Source organism: Lacerta agilis, chromosome 5 (assembly GCF_009819535.1).
Source record: "Lacerta agilis isolate rLacAgi1 chromosome 5, rLacAgi1.pri, whole genome shotgun sequence".
NCBI classification, from domain to species: Eukaryota; Metazoa; Chordata; class Lepidosauria; order Squamata; family Lacertidae; genus Lacerta; species Lacerta agilis.
In genome coordinates, this window is record NC_046316.1 from 28,383,901 (window position 1) to 28,404,684 (window position 20,784).

A 20,784-nucleotide genomic window follows, 5' to 3' on the forward strand; every position below is an offset into this window, starting at 1 on the left:
AGAAACTAGGAAAGGTGACTCATTCTGCCCAACAACCCCCCTCCTTTCCCCTTCAGCCGAGGACTGGTCTTCAGGTACGTGTGAGAGTGCACAACAGAAGCATTTTGGGAACAGAGAAAAGGAGCAGCTTTGGGGGGCAGTGAGAAAGGTGCTGCAGTTTGAAACACACACACACACACACACAGAGAGAGAGAGAGAGAGAGAGAGAGAGAGAGAGAAGTTATGGTGCTTCTGTAGCATAGCTGTCAACTTTTCCCTTTTCTTGCGAGGAATCCTATTCGGAATAAGGGAATTTCCCTTAAAAAAAGGAAAAAGTTGACAGCTATGTTCTGTAGGGAATCCAATGTGGTCAGTGGATTTGCTGCTTGCAGGAATGCTATTTTCCTTGTCTCTGCTTGTACTTTAGGACAGTGACAGTATTGCTACTCATTTCACATTGGGAAAGATGATAGCATCTCCTGGGGTGCTTTTTGCCATTCCCTTGCATGCCAAATGAGGTTGTTTCCCCCCCCCCCACACACACACACAATAAGCTAAGCAGAGAAAGAGGCAGGTTACATTAGCATGCACAGCTATGGTTTAAACTGCCACTTTGGTTTTGAGGAATTCCGAAATCCTTTTATTGTTCCCAAGCAGAATGTTGCAAAGCAGCCGGTGAGCTTTTGAGTCCTCCAGAAGTCGACAGTCACATACACGCAACACCTTCAAAGTATGTCGTTTCCCTCCAAAAAAAAATAAAAATTATGGGTCCTGCAGTTTGCCCCTCACAGAGTTCCCATTCCCAACAACTCCTAAGAAACTTCAGGTCCCAGAATTCACTGAGGGAAAGGATGTGTTCCAAATGCACTTTAAAGGTTCATAGTTTATGCGCAGCCTTCATTGGGCTGGATGTTAAGCAAAGCAGGAGGCGGTGGGAGGGGGCAGCTGGGCTGATATGAGAGCCGTAAGGTCTGCATTGGTCAACAGTTCACTTCTGTCGTATTGTCTTCTGTCAGATTCACACCACACATTGAGAACACTTGTTGGTATCCCTCTGTCTCGAGAGACAATGGAGTGTGCCTCTGGGGGTGAAGTCAAATTGCTGCACTTGCAGCACTGAAGTGACCTCCCCAGGGTGCAAGTCTGAGCAATGTGTATGGAGGTCCTTGGCTGCCCAGATGACAAGACCCCCCCCCTCTTGACCTCGCTGACGAGGCACGAAGGAAAGCAGAACAATACGTTTGGCAGCAGCTTGGCTGCAGGGGTTGCCGGGAGGCATACAAGGCACCATCCAAATGTCTTCAGGACTCCACTCCAGATTTGTGTAGGGTTTTCACTCCTTAGCCTTCTTTCTTCCCGAAGATATCCGGCAAGGAAGTGGAGGTTTAGGATCAGAGCTCTCCTTCTCCTAGATGGGCTACCTTCCCATGTGATTGAGCCCCATCTACCCCTCAACCTCCCTCCACAGCATGTGCAGAAACCACCTTCTTGACCATTGGAGCCACTATTGGTCTTGTCCACTCAATCCACCAGAGCCTGCATGCAGGGGAAGTCCCTAACTCACTGAAACCCATTGACTACCCCTTACTTGGTTTAGCCAGCTAGTTAAAGCCGTTTCCCCAGAGTGTGGCTGCTGCCACATGCTGACAGTTTCTGGGAGTCTCAGGTGGGAGCTGAGTACAGGGTGGGGGGACCAAAGGTGGACAAACTACCCCCCCAAAGAGCATAGTACCCCTCCACTAACACCCTGTATGCCCCATTTAAACCACCTTAAACAGTCATGGCTTCCCCCAAAGAGAGCCAGTGTGGTGTAGTGGTTAGGAGCGGCAGACTCGTAATCTGGGGAACCGGGTTCGTGTCTGCACTCCTCCACATGCAGCTGCTGGGTGACCTTGGGCTAGTCACACTTCTCTGAAGTCTCTCAGCCCCACTCACCTCACAGAGTGTTTGTTGTGGGGGAGGAAGGGAAAGGAGAATGTTAGCCGCTTTGAGACTCCTTCGGGTAGTAAAAAGCGGGATATCAAATCCAAACTCTTCTTCTTCTTCTTCTTCTTCTTCTTTGAAGTCTCTCAGCCCCACTCACCCCACAGAGTGTTTGTTGTGGGGGAGGAAGGGAAAGGAGAATGTTAGCCGCTTTGAGACTCCTTCAGGTAGTGATAAAGCGGGATATCAAATCCAAACTCTTTCTTCTTCTTCTTCTTCTTCTTCTTCTTCTTCTTCTTCTTCTTCTTCTTCTTCTTCTTCTTCTTCCTCTTGCTGTAGTTTAAGGGTGCTGAGACTCGTTATGACAACCTCTATTTTCCTCACAGAGCTACAATTTGAGTGATTTAACAATCAAGCCTTCTTCCAAGCGAGCTCTTGGCATTGTAGGGGAATGGGAATGTGGCCGTCTAAGGGTTGTGTCTATGTGGGGGGCTGTTATGAAGAGAACCCATACTTCACTGCTTACCACCACAGCATGGATTGGGCCCATGCAGTTGGAAGCAAGCCCCCATAGTTGGATTAACCTGCAAGCAATGAGGCAAAGGGGCAGAGAAAGTTACCTGCCTCCATCTGAGATCATCTCCCAAACAAACAATTGCGATGAGACTCTTATGGCAAGACTTGGACCCACCGCTGGAATGGAAAAGCCCACCCAGGACCAGAGAAGGTGATGTGTGCCTGTCCCCACCCCACGGAAAGGTGTGCTTTTGGAACTGAGGCATGAAGCAGATTTGGAGGCAGTGAGAGAAAGAAATTATGTTGCTTGGGGCACAGAGAGAAAGACAGGGAAAGGCAGAGGAAAAACTGGGCTGGTGGTTCTAAGCTGAAAGCATCTGGGGTGGGGGGAGATGGGGATCTTTCTGTGGGATCTGATGCAGGCCAGTGGATTTGCTCTCCAGGGGAAAGGCTGCAGAGCATCTGCTTTCCATGCAGAAGCTCCCAGGTTCAATTCCCGGCATCTCCAAGCAGGGCTGGGAATGTCCCTCGTTTGAAACTCTTGAGAGCTGCTGCCAGTCAGTGTAAGCTGTATTGAGCTAGATAGACCAATGCTCTGACTTGGTATAAGACAGCTCTTTCTGTTCCTAGGATAATGTAATGCTGCTTGCCTCCCCTACTTTCTTCCTTGATTTGCCCATTTATTCTTGCCCATGCAAGTCGGCAGGTAAAACAAACGTGACCAAAAATGCCCTACACCTCCAGAGGGATCTCTGCTGCAAAAGGAAGTCAATTCCTGCTCATTGCCACCATTCGGGTGCCCTGAGAGGGTGTGGCCCTTGAGTTGGGAATGGTTCTTCTGGATCCCAGGAGAGAAAGCTGCAAATGACCCAGATCTACCTGAATAGGGCTAACAGTGAAATGGGCAAGGGAAACGGGCAGGCTATGTCCATTTTGGAGAGTGGGCTTCTTTTGATTTCCCCCGTTGCTCGCTGCGCATGGCCTCTAACCTCTCTCCCACTCTTTGCCAGTCTGTTCCTGCCAGTCCAGTAATTACTTGGCCAGGTGTTTGCCTGTGTGCCTCTGCCAGGTGTTGTTGTAACCATGGCACTGGGGAGAGGCACAACCCCACCCCCACTGATAAGAGCAGCTTCCAGTTTTGCCTCTCAGTGAAGTCAGTTGGTGGGAAAAGATTCCAAGTAGCAGAGGCTGAAGGGAGGGGGAAGGAGAGAGAGAGAGAGAGAGAGAGAGAGAGAGAGAGAGAGAGAGAGAGAGAGAATTTCAGGCACAGAGCAAAGCCAGTTAGCAGCATCTGCTTCAGTCACCAGCTGGATTGCAAACAGCCCTCCAATTTCCACCTGCTGCAGAGCAGACAATTCTGGAGCTGTTCATCAGAAGGAGCTGGGATAACTAGAGAGGATCTACACCCAAACCATTGCAAAAGAAACTTGATGCCAACAAGTCTTTTGGAACATTTCCCAAAAAGGCATCCTTGAATGTGTGTGTGTGTGTGTGTGTGTGTGTGTGTAGGAAAAAACCAAATAATGGCAAACTGAATATTTGCAAAGTCTCTGCGCGTTTGCTTCACTGAAATCCTGCAGTGAGATCTTGAACCAACGACTGTTTGCAGAGTGCCTGATCTTGAAAACTGCTTCCATCGTACTGGACAGAAGCAGAGAGGCAGACCTGGGGAAACAGGGGTATTATAGAAAGAAGCAGCATCTTTGACAAAGCAACGTAAGCTCTCCAAACTGCAGGGCCACTGATTTAAGTGCAAGCAACCGACTCTCAGGCCAGCTGTTGTTCAAGAGAGAATACTCTTCCCTTGAAATAGCACGACTGACTTATTACTGTGTGTGAGAGAGAAAGGCTAAGCCTAGAGGAAGGAACATCGCAGAGCAGGTCTGATTTGAATTCTCTGGTCCACTGTCCAAAATTCAACCCCCCACAGATATAGTTGGAGAATAAGCTGGGGACTCACAGCGTCATGGAAGATGAGGAAGGTAAGGACCTTAGATTATTTATACCTGCTCTCCAAAGTTGATTAAAAAAAAATTAAGTCTGTAGATTTTTCTCATGTGGCTAATCCAGTCTCTGTGTAATTAAGTTAAGGTTACCAGATTTTTTTTTTCAATGAATCCAGAGACACTTATCAACTTCAATGGATTTTGTGTGGGGACTGATTTGTAAATCCAGGGACTGTCCCTGGGAAATGGGGACATCTGGTAACCTTAAATTAAGTAGTTATGTGTGATTACCTAGCAATCAAGAAGAACTTTTTGATGTTATTTTTTGTTGCATGGGCAAAACATGCTTTATTTTGAACGACATAAACAGCTAGTGAAGGGATGTGTAAGGGGGGGAGGCACCTGTTGTTTCTGTAACCAGTGCACACAAATGCTTTGTAAATGCTGCTTTACATATAAAAGCAACTGTACAGTGCCCACTGTAGCTAAGTGTTGATTTGAACACTTCATTTCTTAGGTGGCTGTCATCCATGCTTCCAGGGAGTCTCCAAAAGCTTTTTTGTTTTATAAGTCTCAGAATCAAGGAGTCCCATCTCAGTATTTGCTGTAACCCATGCAAGCTACATAGGTCAGATTTGTGAAGTGCTTCAGACCATCCTAAAATCTGCTGGGTCCACACAGCTGATGGGGACCAGTGGAGTCCACATGGCTGCCAGCATTCACCACGGAGAAGTCCTGGGAGGAAAAGAGCCTGCTCATATGAAACTCTTCTTCCATGGTGCAGGGTTGCATGCCAAACCAGGAACAGGGGAGAACCTGTTGTCTGCACGAGGATGGATGTCATGGGATGGATGCAATGTCTGCTTCCAGATCCCATGACTGGATTGATTGGCCACTGTTGATCTGGTCAGCAGACTCTGTTTGTGCCGGTGAGCAATGTGTTTCAGCCTACAATTTGTTTTCTCTTTGGGGAGGAAAATGTCCTCTCTTTTTCCCCTCACTCTTCCCTCAGAACACCCTGCTGTTGCGTCCATCCGCTAGTACCAAAATGGCTTCTGATTTCCCCAGATCTTGGCACACAAAGTACCTTCACAATTCTTCAAGGATGGGGACACCTGGTGCCCTCTGCCTGTTGTTGGACTCCAGCTTCCCTCAGCCCCAGTCAGCACAGTGAAACAGTCAATATTTTATGCTGACAGAGCAGAAGGTTTTCAAATTACGTAATGGGGCTGTAGTTCAGGAGAAGATGGCTTCTAATGGGAAGGGACATGATGGAGGTGTTATATGGCCAGCAGGACTGACCTAAGACATTTTGCTGCTTCAGGTGGAACAATAAATAGCTCCCACATCCCCCCGAGTCACGATGCACAGCAGCACCCAAGATTAGCCAAGTCCTTTTCACACCTGAAGCAGAAGATTCTCCCCAGGAAGAAGCTGGCCAAGTGTCAGAAACTAAGGAGACCCTCAGTGACAGCAACCACAGGAGTCTACGGGCATCTTAAATGCTCACAAATTGTTTGTGGCACATGCTTTCATGTACTAGAGGCTACTTCACTGTGGCTTTGAAAGAGGAGGTCAACTAGAAATAAACGACCAAAGACAAGTTGTTGTTATTGTTGTTCTATTGTAAAATGCGGCCACTTCTTACTTCACCAAGGGCCTTTCAAAATAACAAAAAGCTGTGTTTATTTCATATACATGAATAGCTTTGCTGGTCAATGTTTGCCTGCTGAAGAGGCACTTTTTTCACCAGGCCTTTATCACCTGAGTTGTATGTTTTTTGGATCTACCTTATTCTTGAGGATGTGGTTTGTTTCAGACTATTTTAATATTGTATTAGAAATTGTTGTAACCCTGTCTCGGACCTTTTGATGCAGGGCAGATAATAACAGTAATAATAATAATAATAATAATAATAATAATAATAATAATAATAGCAATAACAAGTTTTCTGTCTAAAAACAAAAGCAAAACAAAGCTAAGATATGTGCTTTGGTCCTAGAGAGGATTAGGAGAGCTGTCATTATTGCCACATGAGGTTGTTGCACTCATGTTGTTAGGAGATTCCCTATTCCCTTCACAGATCTACAATTTGCAGAGTGGTTTAACAATCTCTCTTCACAGGGAACTTCAGGAATTGTAGCTCTCTGCACTCTTAACAAACCACAGCTCCCAGAATTCTTTGGGGGGGGGGTAGCCAAGACTTTTTAAAGTGGCATCATAGTACTTTATGGTGTGAAGATGATCTTGGAGTTACTTGCCTTCCTTGGAGTTTTTCCGGTTGGAGCCCATTCCCCTTTGGACTATTGTTGTTGGTTGTATTTTCACATGGCTCCCAAAAACAGAAGATCCTTTGGCTGTAGCTCAGAAGTAAAGCATCAGCAGAAGGTCTCAGGTTCAATCCCCAACATCTCCAGATAGGGCTGAGGATTTCCCCAGTCTGAAACCCTGAGGAACCATTGCCATTCAGTGGTGACCATAGAGGGATCAGTAGTGGATTCTCATGTTCCATGTGAGTTCTGAAACCTAGGTGCCGAGATCGCTTATTGCCTTGAAGTGAAGAGAAGCTAAATTAACCGAACTAATTTTCAGGGAAGCAAAATGAAGGGAGAACAATGCCTCAGTAGGTGCAGGCAGGGGGAGAACTATATTATTTCAGTTATTCCAAATGGATAAGCTCCCTGTAAACTTCAATAGGTATGTGTTTTGTGTGCCACCACAGGCTTAGCTTTGTTTTTCATTGCTGTTTTTAACCTTTAATGGTGTTGTTGTGATTTAAGCATATTTCTATAACTAGGTTTGAAGTAGTTTTCTATAGGTTTAATGCAGGCCGCTTCGAGTACACTTGTGAAAGAGCAGGATATAGATATACGTGAATACTTACAAGAGCATATTTTTACAAACCAATGAATTGCAAGTTTATCTTTCATTTCTTTGGGTTTTCCCCACCCATCCAACCAGGTGACACATCCTGCGCCACCAACAGCAGCCCACCCTTCACCAGGAATGAAAGCCGCAGCCAGATCTATAGGGGGAACTACACCTTCTCCTCCTACTATCAGCACTCGTCTCCAGTGGCCGCCATGTTTATTGTTGCCTACGTCTGTATCTTCTTCGTGTGCATGGTCGGCAACATGCTGGTGTGCTTCATAGTGCTGAAGAACCGGCAAATGAGAACAGTCACCAACATATTCATCCTCAACCTGGCTATCAGTGATGTCTTGGTGGGGATCTTCTGCATGCCGACCACCCTGGTGGACAACCTGATTACAGGTGAGTGAAAGAACAAAGTGCAAACACATCAGAACATAAGAAGAGCTCTGTCGGATCAGTCCAAAGGCTATGCTGACCTGCATCCTTTACCCACCGTGTTCAGCCAGAAGCCTATGAGAAGCAGTTGGGTGTTTAGAGGCATATGGTCTCTGATACAGAAGGTAATACTAACAAATGAAATGCTAACAAGTCTCCAATACCATTAGGACTGTTCGATAAGCTTATTTATAAATGTTGGGCCTTGCCGGTTTTGGAACCCGTTTAGTGTCTCCAATAGGACTACCTTAAAATTACAGAATATGCAATTGTGCAAATGTTTCCTAGAATGCAATTATTTTCTTCAGGCAGACTTTCCCCCATTTTGAAGTCTATCTTTTTTCTTTTGTGAGCTAAGGCAGCTGGTGTTCCTGTGACAAAAAACTGGTGGCAGAGTGACAGATATTGTATTCACAGATTAACTTCATTGGGAGACAGAATGAGAAGTATTGAGATTTACGAGGTTTGTTTTCCCCCCCATTCATGCATAGAACAACTTGGTTTTGTTATTGGGAAAAATAGGGCTACAGTCTCCAATAATAATTTCTGCTATGATTCTCTCCAAGGAGGGATTATCCTCTTCAGTTCTTTAACATGTGCAACATGTTTGCACAACCAAATGGTGGTACTCATGCCCTCAAAATTGTGTTGAGGTTAAGGATGCTGAAAAATCCCAATTCCAGAAACTGCTGGTGTTTGCTTATTTGTACCATGTCCAGAATGAAATCAATGAAGTGAATATGGTCAGTGTTCACTGTTGTTGTTTGCAGTCGACAAATAATATATGATCAATGAGACACATACTCCTTGGAATTTGCACTTCATTTCCTTTGCATTAATATAAATGGTGTGGAGTAACATAATGATAACATAATTCATTATATACAATTTCACCATAGTAGACAGGAAGAAGAATAGCTTAATATTAGTCAGAAGCCAAACTGCAGTGGAATGGAAACAGCGCTGCAGCAACAAATTCAAGGCAGAACATAAATCAATGCCCTTTTACACCCATAACTGAGGCACCTAGTTTTGGGACTTCACAAATTTCATGACATTCTTAATCCTGACAGCGTTATGTGTTTGTGCTCTCTGTAGTCAGAGGAGAAGATAGTGGAAATAGTGGGTCAAAGAGCTGGGAAAATACTACTTAACTAGCAAAGGTGGCTGACAGAGGGTCTCTGAACAAGAATGGCTTGCAACCATTGGCTCTTGCAGAATAAGGAGAGTATCAGCAACTCTATTATTTAATTGTGTTTTATGAAAACACAATTTCCAGTTTTGACTGTCCCATTTCCGGCCAAGGCTTTCTCTGTTCACTAAATGGTAGGCATGCCCAGTCCAAAAATTCTGCAAATTTTCTCCAGTGTTCCTCAAGAACATAATTCATGACAAAAGATAATGCCTCTCAATGCTGTGGCTCATCCAAGTGACTCAGATGGCTGAATGATGAGTTCCAGTCAAATGCCATATAGACACCCAAAGACTGCAGCATGAGCTATGCCCCCAAAGTCCTTTCCAGAGCAACTTTTCCTCAATCACACCCAATGGGAATAGGGCATAAGGTGTCGGCATTTGGCAGAGCAGCAACTGGGTCATTTGGAGCCAGAGATTTGGCAACCATAATGGCACCCTGAACTGCACCACCACAACCACGACCACTCTATTTCTCTTCCTGAATTGTTGACCCTTGGTATCCCTTCCAGCTCTCCAACTCTATGATCCCCAGACCTACGGATTATAGCATTACCCCAGCAGAGTCTGTTCTGCCTGCTATCCAACAATTCAGGGAGTGAAATTCCTGTACTTGAAAGCATCTCTCAGGGTCGGCCGACCCATGAAGCCAGGTGAGGCACCTACCTCAGGTGGCAAGATCCCCAGGGGCAGCAAATCCCAACACTGATCTGTCTTCCCCACTTGTTCCTCGTGTTGATCTCTCCTCACCCCTTCTTCCCTGGTGGGAGGGCTCCCTCCTGGTGGGAGGGTTTTCCTCAGGTGCCCAAATACCTTGGGCCAGCCCTAGCATCTCTAAACAGTAAATCTGGTTTTCCGGGTCATATCAAAGTCTAAGATAGCAAGGATGTTCAGCGGTTCATTGTTAATCCAGATGGGAGGTTGGAAATTCACATTCTGCAAGCATTAGCATCTTTGTAACAGCCGGAGGGGACATGGCATGGCAGGGTGGAGAAAAACAAAATCTAAAAGAGCACGAGTAATGTCTGCCTCTTTCAAGAAACAATATCTCAAGGATTTGATTGTCAGGGGACATAATTGAACTTCTGCCAGCCATTCTTTCCTTCTCCCAGCAACATGCAGATTCATTTCAGTGGAGAGCAACGTCTTTTACAATGTACAGCATCCACGTTTGGTCGAAATTAAGCTCCAGACAGTGTGATCAACAGAAAACATTTCTCCGTGTGCAACCAGTAATGTACCTGGTAATTGTTTCCTGACTGCTGAGTCACCTCCCTTCCCTTAAGATCTTTTGTTGATTTGGGAGCTTTGGAAACCCGGCTCCGTTCATACTGTAGGTTGGGGTATATATGCTGTAGATCTGGCAGAAACCACAATTTGGCCACGCAGTGTTTAAGATGGTTATATAGCACTTGGGAGTGTTTAAAGAAGGCAGTGCCCTCTAGATGGTGTTGGACCCCCATCAGCCCCAACCGGCATAGGAAATGGTCAAGCACAATGGGAGTTGGTCACTTCGGCTCTGCAGAGGTGGACCACTTGGCCTGCAAGGGGTTTGGTTTTTGGTTTGCAAGGCCATTTCCCCCAAGCCACACCTACCTGCCCAACACCTGACATCATATATGACGCCAGGCATGGGGCAGGTAGAGACGTAGCTGACAATATACAATCGGAAGCGGTAAAGTGCATTCCACTGGTGAATTGGCAAAGGGAAAGCAGGCTTCGGCTTTGCTGCCCATCAGCTACCACCTATCAGCAGCTGACTCACTCAAACAGCCAAAGCCTGCAGAAAGCTGGTGGCTGGCAATTATTACTACAAGTGGTAGCAAGAGCCCATGGGGTTCCAGGCACTCACCCAGGGTCTGTGTTCCTTTGGAGAATTGAGACATGGCAGAGACTGTTGTAGCTTTAAGAAACATGGTTAATTCACATATTTACACCTTTAGTCTGCATGGAGGAGCCCAGATTTTACAGCATGGCCATTTCAAGAGGGGCTTGTCCTGCACAGCCATGGAGTCCAAGGCATCTCTCCCAGCCTGCCTTCAGCCAGCCTGCCCAAGATGGACCCCAGTCTTTTCCTCCTCCTCCTCCTCCTCCTCCTCCTCCTCCTCCTCCTCCTCCTCCTCCTCCTCTACAGAACACCCTGCTCAAAACTCTCTTTACCTGTCACCTCATACCCTGTTACCCCAGTAACCTTCCCAATTTCCAGTCTCTGTTCACACCTCGGGGCAAGTTCTCTTGCATTGCCAATGGTCCTGTCTTGTTTCTTAATGGCCCTAACTTGGCCAGGTCATTTTGCATACACTAGTTCAAGAATTCCTCTGCGGTTTGTATTTCTCCCTTCATATCCGAAATAATCAAAATCCTATGATTTATTAATTTCTAGGTTTTAGCCCTCCCCCTGAATATTTATAACAATAGGAAGCCTCAGGTGCTTCAAAAACCCAACTTTGGGAGTTCAAAGCATTCAATCACCTGATGTCAAATTTAACTCGTGAGTCTAGCATCTGCTAAGGAACACACAGAGCCAAAATGGTTTCTTATTCCATACTAGGCATGACCATCACCCATTCAAAGAAGGAGCCACCAATTCTGCCAGGCTGAAGCAAGTCACTTGTGTAAGCCTATGCAGATCTCTGAATCTCAGCCAATGTTTCATAGACCTTACTATGTCTAATATTCCTTAGATTCTTGAATATTCAGTGAAATGGTGTTGGGAGATAGCTGTCAACAAGCAATTTATTTTTCTTATCCCTTTTAACCAGCAAGTAGGTGGAAATGTGATAATGAAAGGTTAAGATGCAAGCTACTACTTATGGAGAACTGCAGATAAGATATTGAAATGCCTGGGATGTTTTGCCCAAACATCAAATACATTATTAGCATAATTCCTCATTCCAGTGGAGCATGTCAGTATAGCAGCATGCCAGAAACCAGTTAGGGGGCAATTCATTGATCAGTTAGACTGGAAAAATTTGATTGGCCTCAGTGGAGCTTACCTCACTGTAAATGACCCTTGAATATTTCTCCTTAGGCAAGTCTGAGCTCTGCCTTTTGCCAAACCTAAGGATGTTCTGATTGGACTTTGGATTGGATTGCAGGACTGAGCCATTGCTGTTTTTAATCCTGAAAGCAGCAATAGGAAAGAAGCCAAGTTGCATGCTTAAAGCTAATGCTCTATGTATGTGTGTTCGAAAAACACCGTTCCGAAATTATGTTCTGATTCACATTTCTGCTGTCCAAACGAAAGGGAGGAAAGGCAGGCCCATTTTTCATCACGGAAAGCAGCAAGTGCTCAGAGTCTGAGAGATGAGCACGAAAAGATTCAAAGGAGTTTTGGATATTACACTACCGGCTGCCTCTATCTCTGTTTTTGCTGCAGTAGGTAACCCTGGCATTGCACTCTTGTGAGCTAATTTGTACTTAAAACAAGATCAGATTTCTGACTAATTACTATGCAGAGCAGGCAGGCACATTCCGACTCAGCCGGGCGGCCCTGTCAACGGCTGAAAACCTTAATTTGTTAACATCATATTTATGTTTCTGAACTGCTATTAGCACTTCAGAGCTATGCCTAAAAGACCCCATTCCACACTGTATCCTTTTAATCAACAGAATAATGAGCTACATGCCAGTTACGAGATTGCTATTGCTTCCCCAGCTCCCAGGGGAGGGTAGCTTTAATTTCCATCTCTGCTTTTAGCAAATTATGGATGGGATTCACCTAACCTGCCCTGTTACTGGAAGCTGTGCACAAGGACTTTCACTTGTATAGTGGGGCTTTCCCTCCCCCCATGTCACCCACACCCCTGAAATTAGCTGTGGGGTGGGTAAGGAGAACCCCCAGAACAGCATGTGGGGCGGGGGAGAGGATAGTTCACTTTGGCAAGCAGGAATGCTTGAGCAAAGGAAATGATTCTTTGAATTCCACCCGACATATCCAGCTGTCTATGGGTGGTAGTCAATGCCAGTCTTCCTCAGAGTAGGCCCATTTGAATCAATGAACCTAATTTAATCATGCCCATTAACTTCAGTGAGTGCACTCTGAGTAAGATTAGCACTGAATACCTTGTTTTATTTACACATTAAGATCTGGAAATTCAAATTCCTGCAGTGGTGCCATTAGGTGCCCCTGGCTTATTGGAGAATTAAAAAAAACAAAACACGTTTATCCTATGTGACTGAAATAAATATGTGGTTAAGTGGCGGTATGTACCTTGAGTGAGGCTCTGTTGTTTAAGCTGCTACGTCTGTCTCTAAAAAGTCACCCCAGTCTTGAGTGTGAGTTGTCTCAGCTAGGTCCTTCCCTGGGCTTGCTGACATCTTCATTTGCTCTTGATCTGTGGAAAGTCAAATAGCTTCTCCCCATCACCACCTCCACTTGCTGTTAATGTTGGTACCTTCCTTGTAGATGTCGAAGCTCTTCCTTTATTTATATGGTCTTTGTATTTCTACAACAGAGGTTGCTGGGCTGCAACTCCCAGCAGTCCCAGCCAGCATGGCTAGTGGTCACAGATTATGAGATTTGTTGTCTAACAACGTCTAGAGAGGGTCTCAGGTTCACCTCGCCTGCTTTATCATATCAGTCTTCCCCCAGTCTTTCCCCCATTTCTTGGCTTAAGAGGACGCATTCCACAACGGTTCACATTGACCATTCAACAGTAACACCTTGCAGAGGATTCTGGGAAATGTTCTTGGGTGTGCAATAAGTTCACACGTGAAGCCTTATGTGAACTGGGAGGGCACTGCAGGAACCAACCTGTGTTCTCTGAAGGTTGTGAATTGGACTGCAAAGAAAACATTGATCCATCGTGGACAAACTGCTCTTGAGGGAAGTCAATCCAACATTACGGTTCTGCTAAAAATAGGTTTTGAACTCCACTGTGCTTAGCTTGTGGTCTATAGTAAATAAAATAATACACAATGGAATGATTTTTCTCGAATGCTTTTTAATTTAGCAATTTGAGCTTTGGGGTTTACGGCGACTGGCACCATTCCCAATGACAGGCCACAGCAATGCAGATAGAATATCTACCCAGTTTCAGTCCCCAGCATTTTCAGGTAGGGCTGAGGAAAAAAAAAACCCTTCCAAACCCCTGGAGAGTTACTTGACATTATTCTGTAAATAATGGACCAGTCTCCTGACAAGGCAGCTTATTATGGGAAGGAAAGGTTGCAGGGCAGTGGTTTGGCACCCGCTCTGCATGTCAAAAAGCCCCTGGCATTGCCAGGTACGACTGAGAGAGACGCATCTGAGATTCTGGAGGCCTACAAGGAGTCCCTAAAAACAAAATACTGGGCTAGAGGGACATAACGTTTGTCAGCTTTCTATATTCCTATAGCATGTCTGTTTCTTTGAACCTTCTGGATCTAAAAGCTATCATTTGGAGATAGAGATTAGTGAAATACTATGTCCGTTCTCCTGCTTTCCTTCTGTTCCACCCACTTCTGTAATGATCGATGGTCTGTACGTTGGCTCTAGGTATACCTTTCCCCTCCTCATCAAGTCACAACTGTCCATTTACCCTCTTATCACCTTGAGCACTTACAGCTGTCAAGCAAGGGGGGCGGGGGGTGGGGGTGGAAATGCACCAGTAACTTTGAGGATTCACTCTGCTGCCACCAAGGAAGTCAACAGACAGCCATGTCTGCTCTTCTAATTGCAGCAGTAAAGCAAAAAAAGAGGTCTGTTCTCAAAACAAGCGCAGATTTTGCAGCAAAAGCTCTGAACATATTTTTAAATGTGTGGCTCACTCCGATATTTAGCTGGTTCTCTTTACTATCCACTCACTATTGTTTCTCTCAGAACTTTACGCCCATCTTTCCAATCTGCAAGCAGCATACATGATGAAAATGAAGCACATTTGCATAATTTCTGATACAAATAATAATTAATGGCATCATTAGGCATATGTTGTTCTGGTTCTGCTAGGCATGGAGAGGAGCGGTTCAATTGCAATGCTGGAATCCTGCCCCCTTGCACCAGAAAACTTACTCAGCAATTCCTTTTTGTTAAGTAGTGGGTGGACACAGCAGACGACACAGTGATTTTCAAGCAGCTCTCGTTTATTCTCAGGCTGGAACAGAAGTGAGCTGAAGGGCTCAGCAACCTGCTTATATAGAACTCAGCTACAAGCAACAGTAACAACTTTCTGTAGTTACCCAATCCCTGAACGTCACTTTCAATCCCTCATTTGCATGTGCGGACCTGAGTGAAAACTGCAGCAGAATGAACTATATACACACACCCCTAGTTGCCTAGGGTGAGAACTTCAATACATAACACTTTTGCTTCTGAGAGTTTGGTAAGGATTGCCTCTGCACATTCAAATCTTTTCAGTCCGAAGGGCTAGAAACTTCTTTCCAAACAAGAAAAGAAAGCTTTGCCCATATCCTCTCTACTGATCAGAGCATGTCGAATCCATCAATATCTCCCATCATATAATTCCAGTTACAGGTAGGTAGTCATGTTGGTCTGCCATAGTCAAAACAAAAATAAAAAATAAAAAATTCCTGAAGAAGTATGCATGCACACGAAAGCTCATACCAAGAACAAACTTAGTTGGTCTCTAAGGTGCTACTGGAAGGATTTTTTTATTTTTTATTTTGTTTTCCCATCATATAAGACACCTGTATTAGAAGGAAGCAGCAAGTGCTTGTGGGCAGGAAAGTGTTCTGCACATTCTCTTGAAGGAGATGTCAACCTTCCCCCCCCTTTTTTTGACTGTAGGAAGTTCTAAATGAGTAGCAGTGATACCACATGTAGTGATACCACATGCACTGGTGCCCTGCACAAATCTGTCTTATTCAGAAATTAATGGGGTTGTGATCGTATGGTGAATGGAGACATCTAGAGGAAGCTGAAAACATTGAAGGCCGAACACAGCATGCTTACAGGCTTTGGAGTACTGTACTGTACTGTACTGTACTGTACTTTGGCCACCTCATGAGAAGAGAAGACTCCCTGGAAAAGACCCTGATGTTGGGAAAGATGGAGGGCACAAGGAGAAGGGGACGACAGAGGATGAGATGGTTGGACACTGTTCTCGAAGCGACTGGCATGAGTTTGGCGAAACTGCGGGAGGCAGTGGAGGATAGGGGTGCCTGGCGTGCTCTGGTCCATGGGGTCACGAAGAGTCGGACACGACTGAGCGACTGAACAACAACAATCCCAATTTCTCCACCTCAAGGAACAGAACTACCCTGTGGTTGAAGGGAATCTTGAACACCAAATGTGTATGATTTTTTAAAACATTATTTAAAATAGACACCATAAACACAGGGAGTGGTGTTCCTATGGGAAATAATTTAAAATAGACACCATAAACACAGGGAATGGTGTCCCTATGGGAAATAGGATTATGCTGAATGAAAGTGCAGAGGAAGCCACTGAAGGGTCTGCTGGCACCTTTGTTATTGCTGGATCTGAGCCTGGGAAACCGAAAAGAAAATTTGTTGGCCAAGCAATGCAATAGGATATTATAATTAGTATGAAATCCTCATCTTTGAAAAAGAGGGAAACGTGGATAAACATTGGGTTGAAAAGAAACAAATCATTATGGGGTTGCCACGGCCGAATGGCGATTCCCATGGGCATGGGACCTTTCACAGGGACTTGATGCTAACTTGCAACTTGTGAATGCTTTAGAGGCATTTATTTACAGTTGTTTGTCAGTGAATTGTTATATGTCACATTGGTCAGGCTACACTGGTCGCAGGTCGTTTCCCAGAAAACATTTCCCCCCCACAGTTTCCAATAAATATTACAATATTGTTGCAAGTTTGGGGAGTCAGTCCGCATGATGCCAGAGTCCTTTCCACTTTGACGTAGTTTAGCAGCTCTCAGTTCGATCACTATGCGTTTGCTATATTACCTCTCATGAGGTCTAGAATGTTAAGAAGTGCACTGCAGTTGACACTCTGCATATCATTCCAGGTTGGCCATTTGACATCATCATGTGTAAAATGAGTGGCTTGGTGCAAGGGATGTCTGTCTCCGCTTCCGTGTTCACCCTGGTCGCCATTGCAGTGGAAAGGTAGGTTTATTTTATTTATTTCAAAGTGGTTATAAACCGCTTAGTGTTTTTAAAAACCTCAAATTGACATGCGGCATAAAAACAGCAAATGGTATCATTAACACAAAGGCAACATTCAATATAAGAACAGGAAAAATACAGCATATATTAAAAAAAATTAAACAGGAATTCATGCAGACAAAAACAGGGTGTGATTTCATGGGTCAGGTCATTGGACATTGCGACCCATATGTTGGCAACCTCGTATCTGGACTATTGCAGTGTGCTTGATGTGTGGCTTCCCTCACAGCTCGCCCAGACGCCTGCAGATAGTACAGAACATCACAGCCTGGGTGATGCTCCTTATTGGGCACATACCATGCCAACGCTGAGGGATCTGTACTGGGCTGCCTTCTAACCACCAAGCCAATTTTAAGGTTTTTAATGCTGCTTACATTAAGAAAAGGTAAAAGTAAAGGGACCCCTGACAGGTAAGTTCAGTTGCAGATGACTCTGGTGTTACGGTGCTCATCTCGCTTTACAGGCTGAGGGAGCCGGCAGACAGTTTTTCCGGGTCATGTGGCCAGCATGACTAAGCCGCTTCTGGCAAAACCAGAGCAGCACACGGAAACGCCGTTTACCTTCCTGCCGGAGCGGTAACTATTTATCTACTTGCACGTTTGGGCGTGCTAGGTTGGCAGGAGCTGGAACTGAGAAATGGGAGCTCACCCCGTAGCAGGGATTCGAACCACCGATCTTCTTATCGGCAAGCCCAAGAGACTCCGTGGTTTAGACCACAGTGCCACCTGCGTCTCTGCTGCTTACATACAAAGTCCTAAATAACTTTGGACCAAGGCTACCCTCCACTCCCCAGCCTTGCAACCAGCTTTGGGAACCCAGTTATTTTTGTCATGACCCAATGATGATTGGCATGTGGGCGCCCCCTGAGGGCGCCAGTTTTGCGGAATGCCCTCCCTGCTGAAATATGAGGCCCCATCACTATTGGCATTCCACTACCTCCTGAATGCCTACCTGTTTGGACAAACATTCCCTTGAACACCCTGATTTGTTTTTAAACTGTTTTAATTGTCATGCTTTTTAACTGGCTTTTGTTTTACTGTATATTTTAATTAAGGAAGTTTTGGTGCTCTGTGTATTTCATTACGCATGGAATTTTGTTTATTGATTTTATTGTTGCAAACCACTTAAAAACCATTTTGGCATATATGCTGTATATAAGCTATTATTAATAATAAATAATAGCCAACACAGTAAATAAGCAACTATTCTTAAACCCCCATCAAAGGCATATGCAGAGCCCCAAAATAATCTTCTCTGTCAACTATGGAAAATGTTACAATGGTACCATATTTAATTTTGATAACATTTTATCCGTTTATTATTTATGTTTAACATTTTTATTGCTTCTACCTTCTCTATAATCCACTGTCTCTGAGGATCTATCGCATATTGCATTGTTTTTAACTTTTTGCAACTCTCCTTGAATGCTTTGGTAGAAAAGTGGGGTGGAAATTAAAATAACACCGCCCTTCTCCCAACAAGGGCTTCAGGGAGAAATAGTTTTCCCTCCCCGCATTTTATCAGCACAACAACCCTGTGAGGTAGGTTGGGCTGATTGGCCACTCATATTAGACACATGATGAGCTTCATGTCTGAGCAAGAATCTGAGCCCAGGTTCCCCTGACTGAGGTCTGGCTGCAGCCTTAGTTTCACAAGCTGCACATGTTTGCTTTTGCTAAGGAGAACTATTGAAGTTTGTTCATATGTTTCCTTTTAATGACGTTTTGTCCTGAAATTATCATCTCCTTTTAGAAAAGCTAGAAAGCCACGACTGAGGTGCAGTTTTCTCTCATGTTGTTATCAACTCACCATGCAGAAAAACTGCCTTCCTCGCTTATAAAAGGCCCTTTCAACCCCTTGTGTTCTGGTACATCCCACAAGTCTCTCAGCAGACCATGAAGGGAAATGCTTGTTTCTCATAGCTTTTCCAGTGCTATATCTGAATATATTGCTTCTTCCCCCCCCCCCCTTCTCGCTTAGGTTCCGCTGTATTGTGTACCCATTCAGGCAGAAGCTAACCCTAAGGAAAGCTCTGGTCACCATCATTATAATATGGGTCTTAGCCTTAATCATCATGTGCCCCTCTGCAGTCACCTTGACCGTCACCCGGGATGAGTACCACTTCATGCTAGATGCCTACAACAATTCCTACCCGCTCTACTCCTGCTGGGAGGCATGGCCGGACAAGGAGATGCGCAAGATCTACACAACCGTTCTTTTCTCTCACATTTACCTGGCCCCTCTCACCTCGATTGTGATTATGTACGCTCGGATTGCCTTCAAACTCTTCAAGTCATCCGCAAGCATTAGAGTCTCTCAGTTGGAGGAGAACGAGGGAAGGAGAGTGTCCAAGAGGAAAATCAGAGTTATCAACATGTTGATCATTGTGGCGTTGTTCTTCACCCTCTCTTGGCTGCCCCTCTGGACTTTAATGCTGCTGACAGACTACGGGAACCTCACCGAGAATCAACTCAACCTCGTCACGGTTTATTTTTTCCCCTTTGCCCATTGGCTGGCTTTCTTTAACAGTAGCATCAACCCAATCATCTATGGGTACTTCAATGAGAACTTCCGGAGAGGATTCCAGGAGGCCTTCCAAGTCCAGCTCTGCTCCATGGAAACAGAACACAAAAACACCTATTCTGACAGGACCAACAGTGGGTTCCTTTTTGGGGTACGCAATCGGATTTTTGTCGAAGTTCAAGGCAGTGACTCAGCACAGCCCTCTGAGTCTGGTCAGAGTAGTCTTTTGAGAACAGGGCTGTATCCTGCAAGGAATGGAAGGGTAGCTCACCATGGTCTGATGGTGGAGGACTTTGACAGCAAAAGTTGCTCCCCCAAAACTGTCAGTATCCCAGCTTGGGATATCTAAGGATATTTGAGGTGCTGATGGATTGATTATACAATACATCACTACATTACTTTCACAGCATGTGAACCAAATCCATTTCCAGTAAGCTTTTCAAGACCAAAACCCATTGTCGGTGTTGATATCTAAGTGAAAGGACTTGACATTTGTGGAACTTCCTCTTCTTATCCTGGTTTTTGATACTTCGGTATGACACGCACCAGTTTTTATGAAGCGCTGCAATTTATAAATGCTTATTCCTCCCCTTAGAACCTTGTATATATTCCAAATGAGGTGTTGGGATTCAGGCCTGTATTTAAAGAGGAACCAGACAGAACAATTATTCTGAACTAGATTTCTAAATAGAAGCGCAGTTGGCTGTGACTGGTCAGCAACCTCATCTGTTGGAGACTGCTTATTGTGCTACCTCAATAATAAAAGCAAGGTAAGAGTGAGAAGTGAGAGGAAGAAAAGCCTCTATTCAGGAAACAGGAAGATACATTATTTAGAGCACACACACACATGCAGACCGTTCACTTACTCTACATCAGCCCCATAACTGATCCATTAACTTTTGTGAGACTGCCCTAGAATGATTAAAATGTTACTGTTGTGTCACGGTTGCTGCTTCTACGTGATCAGATGCCAGGGGGTTTTTTTGGGTGGGGAGGGTTGTTTGTAGGAAGGTGCCTCTGGAATCTGAGATTCCCAGCTAGCATACATTAAGTTTTGAGAAGCAATTTCAAAACCTACAGTGTTGGCAGAGAATGTTGTTTATGTTCCCAGCTTATTGGGGTATGTGTGGGGTACCAGTTTTATTTATGTCACCAGGAGCCAAGTTTAAATGATGGCAGCACAGCCAGATCCCGTCAGGGATTTGGTTGGGATTTTTTGTGTTAATATGCATCACTTTAAACTTGAATACTGTTGATGTGTGTATCTCATTGGCCAATTTGTTGCCCATTCACCCTCTTGG

General features: G+C 44.9%; 1 protein-coding gene across 1 annotated transcript; it reads left to right on the forward strand.

Moving 5' to 3' along the window:
- Positions 1 to 7,329: 7,329 nt before the first annotated feature.
- On the forward strand, positions 7,330 to 20,436 carry NPFFR1 (neuropeptide FF receptor 1). Its single transcript, XM_033149102.1, has 3 exons — positions 7,330 to 7,637; positions 16,801 to 16,900; positions 18,941 to 20,436. Exons 1-3 carry the CDS (start codon positions 7,448 to 7,450, stop codon positions 19,830 to 19,832), a joined length of 1,182 nt encoding a protein of 393 aa, XP_033004993.1. The 5' UTR covers positions 7,330 to 7,447; the 3' UTR covers positions 19,833 to 20,436.
- The last annotated feature ends 348 nt before the right edge of the window (positions 20,437 to 20,784 follow it).